The sequence below is a fragment of the Thamnophis elegans genome, chromosome 3, assembly GCF_009769535.1.
Source record: "Thamnophis elegans isolate rThaEle1 chromosome 3, rThaEle1.pri, whole genome shotgun sequence".
Taxonomy (NCBI): Eukaryota; Metazoa; Chordata; class Lepidosauria; order Squamata; family Colubridae; genus Thamnophis; species Thamnophis elegans.
Window position 1 is genome coordinate 24,735,700 of NC_045543.1, and position 8,476 is coordinate 24,744,175.

The 8,476-nt window shown below is 35.4% G+C and overlaps 1 protein-coding gene across 1 annotated transcript in view; it reads left to right on the forward strand.

Moving 5' to 3' along the window:
• Window positions 1-6,861, forward strand: part of PCSK2 (proprotein convertase subtilisin/kexin type 2) — a 131,827-nt gene extending 124,966 nt beyond the window's left edge. Inside the window, exon 12 of the mRNA XM_032214642.1 lies at window positions 1,785-6,861. Within this exon, the coding sequence (XP_032070533.1) occupies window positions 1,785-2,271 (487 nt within the window). The 3' untranslated portion in view covers window positions 2,272-6,861. The remainder of the gene's footprint in view (window positions 1-1,784) is intronic.
• The last annotated feature ends 1,615 nt before the right edge of the window (window positions 6,862-8,476 follow it).

Here is an 8,476-nt window from a genome sequence, read left to right on the forward strand (position 1 = left end):
GAGAAAGTTGGGCACATATTGAAGCATTCACTTTGCTTTCTAAACTGGATTAAAAACATAATATTCAAGCCAACATCAGGACCGGAAGTTCTTAGTCCAATACCAGAAATTTTAATGACAGTCTTAGTTCTTATATGCAACAAGTTGTCCATGACTAGTACTCAAATGAAACCAATAACTGAGCATGATAAATAATATTCCAGTTTGAAGCAAATTAAATCATTCATTAAATTTGTATCTGATTTATTCCATCATATATTGATGACTCCAGGTTACTTTTAGGACTCTGCATATGTCATCTGAATGCTGTTTCATTGACACATTAATACTTGGTTTGTTCTATGTTCTCAAGCCTTCAGCTTAATGCGAGCCAGTCCAATTATTTTCTTATTTGATTTCATATGAAGTCAATGAAAGAACCAAACAATTAACTGGGGCAATTTCTTAATTTACCATTCCATATATTTTATGGGAATTTACACATTACTGATGTAAAGGTTTTATAAGGATTATAGAACATATTGGATAGGTTTTATCTGGACAAACTTAAATATAATAGCTTAGTATCATAGAGTTACTGAAGGCAATGATAAGAAATGCTGGAAGTTGTAATTCAGCTATATGGAAAGAAAGGAAAGAAAAGGAGACGAAAGGAAAGGAGATGAAAGAAAAGGAAAGGAAAATCTTTGTATTATTGTAAGCAGGGAGTTGAAAGTAAGGAGATTATGCTTCATCCAATTTGGACAAAAACAAAAATGAGTTCCCATTGAGAGATGGCTGGGATGTGAGTTTCTATGGTTGAGATTTGTTCATTTACTTAATGGCCATTATTGGTTCAGTCAAAACCTTATTAAAGATAATGACTGCCAACCAATAGAGGACATAGCAATGTGGCAGCCAAAATTAGATGCCATAGGAAAGTGTAGATTCTGAAAAGGAGGGAATGTGGTATAGTATTGTCATAAAATAGAACAAAGATTGCTCATCCATTTTACTTAATCTTCCTTATAAAATTAATCATTTTCTTATATTTCCATATTTCTAACTTCTGTTTCTGTTGGTTATTAATGTGATCAATATTATTGCAAATATTATGATTTCTCAAAATTATTTGTATGCAGACAACACAGTTTATTTAGAAATGGATTTTTTTATATTTAATAAAAACTTTTTTTAAAAAAAAAGAACAAAGATTTATTCTCTGCAGGATTTAAGATGGCTCAGGTAGAAGATAGAATGTTTGAATCACAGCTGGAAAATAGAGGCACAGGAAGCATTTGTATTGGGCTGGGAGTAAGAATAAGATGACAACATCCATTCTTGCATTTAGTGATGTATCTATATTGGTAATGAGCCAAGCAGGAAGTTTGAATCTGCCCAAGATGCTCTTTGTAGAAATGCTGATTATCAACTTAAATAATAAATAGAATACTATAAACAAGTTATGATGTGAAAGGGAAGCACACAATTTCATGATCTCATAAAGCCCCAAATCTGATTTTTTCCAGTGGGCCTGGAGACCACAAATGGAGACAGAGCCAGTCATGTTGTGGTTTTTGTTCTGGGTTTTATTATATGAGGGGTGTTTTAATGTTGTAAGCCACCAAGGAGTCACCTATGTGTAAGTTTGGACAGCTACATAAATTTGTATTAAAAATAAATAACCTATTAATTATCTTAATGCAGTCTTTTTATATTTTCATTCTGTCTTAATCTGCACTTTTGGATTGATGGGTACTGAGGAAAACATGGTATTCAGCATTGCTTTTCTTTGCAAATCCTAGGAAAGTATCATCTGGTGGCAAGCTGGTTCTGACACTTTCAACAGATGCCTGTGAGGGGAAAGAGAACTTTGTCCGTTACCTTGAACATGTTCAAGCAGTTATCACAGTGAACTCTACAAGAAGAGGGGATTTGAATATCAACATGACCTCACCAATGGGGACAAAATCCATCTTGCTGAGTCGGCGGCCAAGGGATGACGATTCCAAAGTGGGCTTTGACAAGTGGCCTTTCATGACTACACATTCTTGGGGAGAAGACCCCAGAGGTACTTGGGTTCTCGAAGTTGGGTTTGTTGGGATCTTACCCCAAAGGGGAGTCCTGAAAGAATGGACATTAATGCTACATGGAACTCAAAGTGCACCCTACATAGACCAAATAGTGAAAGATTACCAGTCTAAACTGGCCATGTCCAAGAAGGAGGAGTTGGAAGAAGAATTAGATGAAGCAGTAGAAAGAAGTCTCAAAAGTATATTAAACAAGAATTAGCACTGCTTTGCATGACAAATGGCTAGATTTCCCCTTTGTCCTTTCCTGTATGTTCCCATTAGGCATATAACATTCACTGTCTCTCGATCACTATCCAACCTTTTCATTCTACAATGGTGCATTGTCTAATTTAACTACAGTGGAAATTTCTGAATTCTGAGCCACAAATATATGATTATAAACCAATTACTTTGCAAGAGTGTATGGCTGTAACTATTCTAATTTGAAGACAAATTATTTCAGGGAGGGATATTTTATTTTGTTTTGCTACATTTGACCTCATGCAACATAAAACAACCAACTGGCAATGTTGTGGCCATGTTTCTTTATATATTTTTGTAGCAGATACGTAATTTACAATTTTATTTTAAGTTTTGGAAGAGGGCTTGCTGATGTAGGCTTGCTGAAATATTGCAAGTTATAAAAAAAAGGAAATAAATATCAAAATTTGGGGTTCTAAATTATATTTTATTTATGTTTTCATGAATTACTTTGAAATCAAACAAAAACAATTGCAAAATCTTGTGTCATTCTGCTGCTGAAAATTTTCCTCATTGCTGGCTGCTATTGGCCTTTGAAAAGTCTATATTCACTAACCAATATCTTCACCAGCATTTAGCAGTAAGAAGAGAGAGAGTTTTTTGGCAGGAAACTGGTGCAACTGTTTCTTTTATTTATTTATTTATTAAATTTGTTTGCTGCCGTAAGGCAACGGTTTATGTAGGTTTTTTTTCCTTTAAAAAAACCCTATCTTCCCCAAAACTCATCAAAACTTTAAGCACAAAATACAGTTTGGTCCTGAGATCAGTTCAAGCACATTACCAAAGCCAATAAAATAAGAATCATAGCTTGTCAATAGTTATAGAATACCAACTCTATCGTGCATTATCACAAACTGCAAGCCTATAGCATCCTTGAACTAAGCCCATTTAATTCAACTGGAGTTAATTGTGGTTATGTAAGAAGGAAATTGCCCTGAAATAAATAGATGAAGTTTATGGGAAAGCTAGTTTTCTGAGCTGTATTGTTTACCCAGGTTCATACCCACAACTTCAAGCTATCCCTAGGCTGCAAAAACTCACCAATCAGTATCAGAACTGGAAGTTCTGATATCAGTAGTAAGCACCTCCCTTTGCTTTATTGTAGTTCTTTTGGCAGACCAATCTGTACAAATAATTCCCAGTGTATGTAGCATTCTTTGACAACTGAATTTGTTGCTTGTTAAATAATTTCCTAAAGAGCAGGGAGATATGTACTCTTTGGAAGATACATCTAAATGAAATACTATGTAGAGTTTCTGCTATATTCATAATTCCCACATGAGCTATAGTGTAGCTGTTCTTCTGAGATCATGAGTTCTAAGCTAGAAGAGATAATTGTGCCCCATGGCTGCCAGCTCATAGTCCTGCTTAGATTACTTTTTACTTTTCTAATGCCCTTGTGTGAACAGATATAATATTAAAAGATGGATTGGGCAAGCTAATCCATGATCCCAGTTTGTCAAATCATGGATTAGGAAACACAGTGCAGTGACAGTGACTATGGCGGGATGTGAAGCACCTTCAATAGTGACCTATTATAGTGACCTATAGCAAAATATACCCTCTCCTTATTATTGTTATTTCAGCACAACAATAGTTGAGTAGCAATATAAGGTGTGTCTCTTTGAGGACCCAGCCTTTCTCTTTTCAAAGGCAAAGAATGATTATGTTGATTGGAGAGAGAATTGAGCATATTTACCAATACCTTATACCCACTTCAGATCTCTTCTTTCTCTATCCTCCCTCCTAAAAGAACTTTGACCTTAAACACCAACCTTCTGTTTATGATCACGAAAGTTGCCCTGGTGGATTCCACAGGAATGAGACCCAAGCACATGAAATTGACATGCATTACAAGCTGGCTGGCAAAGTTATTGACTCAAAGTCTTGAAAAAATACTCACAAATCAATTATTGTTCATCTTTCTCCTCACTAATATTCTCACAGTGAGGAGAAATGATGGGAAGGACTAAATAATTCTTTTTTTTTTTTTTTGCAGAATTTGGGGGAAGGTGGGGGGACATTGCTGAAGCTGTTCTGTTCCATAGAAATTCCAGAGTGCAGAAATCAGAATGGTGTCCAAAATTCAGTGTAAAGAGAGTTTGATGCCGAGGAAGTAGCATTAGCTATTCCTTGCCTGCATTCAGATTGGATTATAATGCACCACAATGTCCCTGGACACTTCTGAGAATCTTCATTCAGTACAGATATTGCAAGAGATTGGATGGGGGAAAGATTTCTTATGTGAGAATTTGGACTGTGGGAAATGAGAGCAGAAGCAAGCACAATTTGGTACTAACATTAATGGCTTCAAAACGCAGCAAGTCATGTTGTTTTACCCTTTCCTTGATGCTTTCATACTGGGCTTTTTTTTGCTTCTGCTAGTGCTCTGCATGCAAATAATGACTCTAATGAAATGTGGAGTAATTAGTGTCTAATTCTCAATGCAAAATGTATTAGGGCGCACACAATTTGTGCATTGTTTCATACAAATTTATGGGCTGCAATAATGTTTGAACTGTCTCTTATACTTCTTTGTGTTTCTCTAGTCTATCTTTTTAATGTGTGGTATTTGCAAAGATAAAACCTCAAGCATTTCTGTTACAAACCTGGCTATTCAGAAGTGGGTTTTGAAAATTTATAAATCACAGACATGGGTTAATGAAGCCTCCGAACCAAAATAATCTGGAAGTATATGCAGATCTCTTCCTTGATCTCCCAGATACAGGAATCAGTGAACAATAAGAACACCAATACTTCAGATTAAAAACCATCATAAATCCAATCATTCAAAAAAGAGAAAAGAAAAAGGGAATAAAAGCCATATAATTTAAAAGTGAAATATAGTAAGTAATAATACAGAATTAAATGGTTAGTTGTACAAAAATAAAGCAAGCAGTGAACCAATCTCATTTCTTTTTAGTATGAGTAAAGCAGCTAGAGTTTTGCAACTAAAAGACCTTTCTTTTTTCTACTCACTGATTAGCGTCTCAGGTGGACCAAAAAAACTCAGTTTGTAAACCAAAGCCAGCATTTTAATATAAGAAGTCCTCCAAAAGCTCTCCAATATATACAATAGGTATGGAAGCCACACTTTTTTAATCAACTGAAGTTCAAAAACCTTTCCTTGGCAATTTTTTGTTGAGTATGTAATAATAATCTCAAAAATGAACTAGAGCATGAAACGGTCAGATGTTCATTCTTCAAAGAATAGAGGCACTGGTTTATTGCTAAAACTGGGTACAGATTGTCGTTGCCCTTTTTTCTCTTGATTCTGCAAGAACAACTTGGGACCCCCAGGTCTAAGTACCTTACATTTTTGAAATAATGTCAATCCTTAAAATATTGTATTCTCAATTCCAGATCAGTATATTGGTTGATCAATATCTTTGACTTTCCATCTTCCAGCAACATTTACTGTAGGATCTTCATGGAACCTAAAGAGAATTTAGCTATTTCTTATTACATGTCTCTGGTACAATTCCAACTTTTTTAAAATTAGGATAATTATGAGGAACCTTACTTAAAATTTAGTTTGAAAATTGAAGACTACACAAAGTTGAGTTCTTTGCAGGTTAACTCATTTTCTCTCTTAATATTTAATGGATACTTAAATATTTCTCAGCAACTCCATACAACCTGGAATTGTGTAATTTTAATGTAATTTCCCTATATTTCCTGCTTAATTTAAAAGGTTGCCTCTCTCTGAAGTGGAAAATGTTGAGCTGACTCAAAATGGTGCATGCGAGCTTTCCAAAGTATCTCCCTAATCAGACCTAAAAAATCTGATGAATTTCAACAAGTAATCCAGAATAGAGGCGATTAATATTATATATACAACTATTGTAGCACAACACACAGCCATTTACATCTATTTATTCTAGTAATAGAGTTCATTGCAGGAGCCTTCTTGGTAAGATGTTAATTATTAGTTCTTATAAAACAGAAGATAAAACTAAGGTTAAAGTGCTTGCCAGATGGCTGACTAGACACAGGGGGCAAATTAATGGGCAGATGATAAAGTAAATGGAATCTTCTACTGGAATATCTGGAAGAGATTTTCATGCCTCAAGATCATGGCATGTGCAGCTGTCATATGTAGGGAATAATGCTTCCCTTGCCATCTTGAGATTTTATTGCAGAACGAGGGGCTCTGTATCTATATCCCTTCAGTGTTAATAATTCCTAATACCAAAGTTTATGTAACTTGAGGTATGGAGTGCAGACTCATGAGTATCTTGACATTCCCTATGGGAAGCTACAGGTTATCCAAAATAATTAGGTGTTTTTGCTGCTCCAAAACATGACTCTTGGCTTAGAAGCAGAAAAGACACATTTTGTTATTTGACTCTTTTTGCCAGGAAATTTAGCCACACTTGACTCTGCTTGATTTTTTCTGCTCCGCCTGTTCGGCTCCTATCATGAGTAAATTGTTAGAACTTCAGGGATTTAGCAATAAAGGGACATTAAAATAATGGATTTTGGATGTAGGTTAGGGGAGAAGTTGGGAGCACCAGGCTAATCAGTCATTTAAAGCAGCGTTTCTCAAACTTGGCAACTTTAAAATATGTGAATTTCAGCTCCCAGAATTCCCCAGTCAGCATGTCTCACTGGGGAATTCTGGGAGTCGAAGTCCACATATCTTAAAGTTGCTAAGGTTGAAAAGCATTTTAAAAATTTGGTTTCCCACTGGGCTCTAGCTTCTAAACTTTACTCTTTGTGGAGTTCTTTGTGCTCTCTGAGCTTGGTTGTTTTCTTGCAGGCATTTCATTGCCCAAACTAGGTAACATCATCAGTGCTAGGAGCACTACTAGTTTGTATAATGAGCTATCCGCAAGAAAGGAACCAATCTCAGAGATCACCAAGGACTCCTCATTTCAACCTTGAACTACAAATATTCTACTTTATCGGTCTCTATTCACTGGAGTGCCCAAAATTTAGAACATTTTTATTGGCAAATTTGCAGGGAATACTAATGAAAAAGACAGCCTCTGCCTTTATGGTTTGGATCAGGGAAAGACTTTACTGACTTCTTTCTATATTGCTTTTATTACAATGGCAGTGGGTTGATTCTTATTGTTCCATTACTATCTGAGCTCCCAGGGTCCACTGGCGCCTTTTATGCAGTTTATCTGTTAACCAGTAGAACTATTAATCACACATATAGGGTTGCTAGGTTTTGTGCTACTGGTTTGCATCCCTCAAAGGTTAATGATTGCTTGGCGCTGAATGCAGGCACTGGGTCGCCATGGTTCTTATCTCTCTTATTTTAAATTCAATTTTTTTATATTCTTCCTATTTTCTTTCTCTTTTTAAAGAATGGACGGTGTTTACTCTCAATAGCGCTGGTCTTGTGATAGTAATAAAATGAGAATCTGTTCAATTATTTCGTGATTTATTTGCACTTGTGCCTTGCCTTACTGGGCGCAGTCAAAGATATATTTTGTTTGTAAAGTGAAAACTAATCGTATGCAATTTTTTCATCAAACCAGCTTAAAACATCTACTTTTTTTGTTAATTTGCAATGAGTAAACTGGTTATTTGAGGGTAATTGCTATAGTTACTCTATAAAAATTTTCAAATCTCCCAATATGGTTTAATGTATGACACTCCAATGATGGATTTCAAAAAGGCACAGCTAGTTATATGCTTGAATAAAAAGAGAGATTGTGCATTTCATGTAAACCTTCATAACAAAACAATTATGATGCACACCAGACAAATCTGAACTTTGTTGACCAAATAGAACATGGAACTTAAACATATATTCTGACAACATGGGAATCACGTGAATTTATAATACGGTAAAAAATGGTTCATAACCTGAAACTCCACCTGCGTAGTGGGTCCTTATTCTATTTTGGGATAGGCAGTGTCCATAATGTGCAAAAACATGTAGGCCCTGGGACCATAGGAATCCTGTGAGTGGCGAGTCTTGAAGGAAAATAGAAACTACTGTATACTCTCAAACTGTGTACTGATCTGCAAATATTTGCATTATTAAATTAGTTCTGGATTTTTTTTTTGTTTGCTATTATGTATGGAAATTGGTACACCCTTTTAAACCCATGAATGTAAAACAGAGTTAAAGAATACGTTGGGGCTTGTTCTATTCTCAGATTTTTGCACGAACGTGAGTGTTTTAATAACCAAAAAAGAAGGAT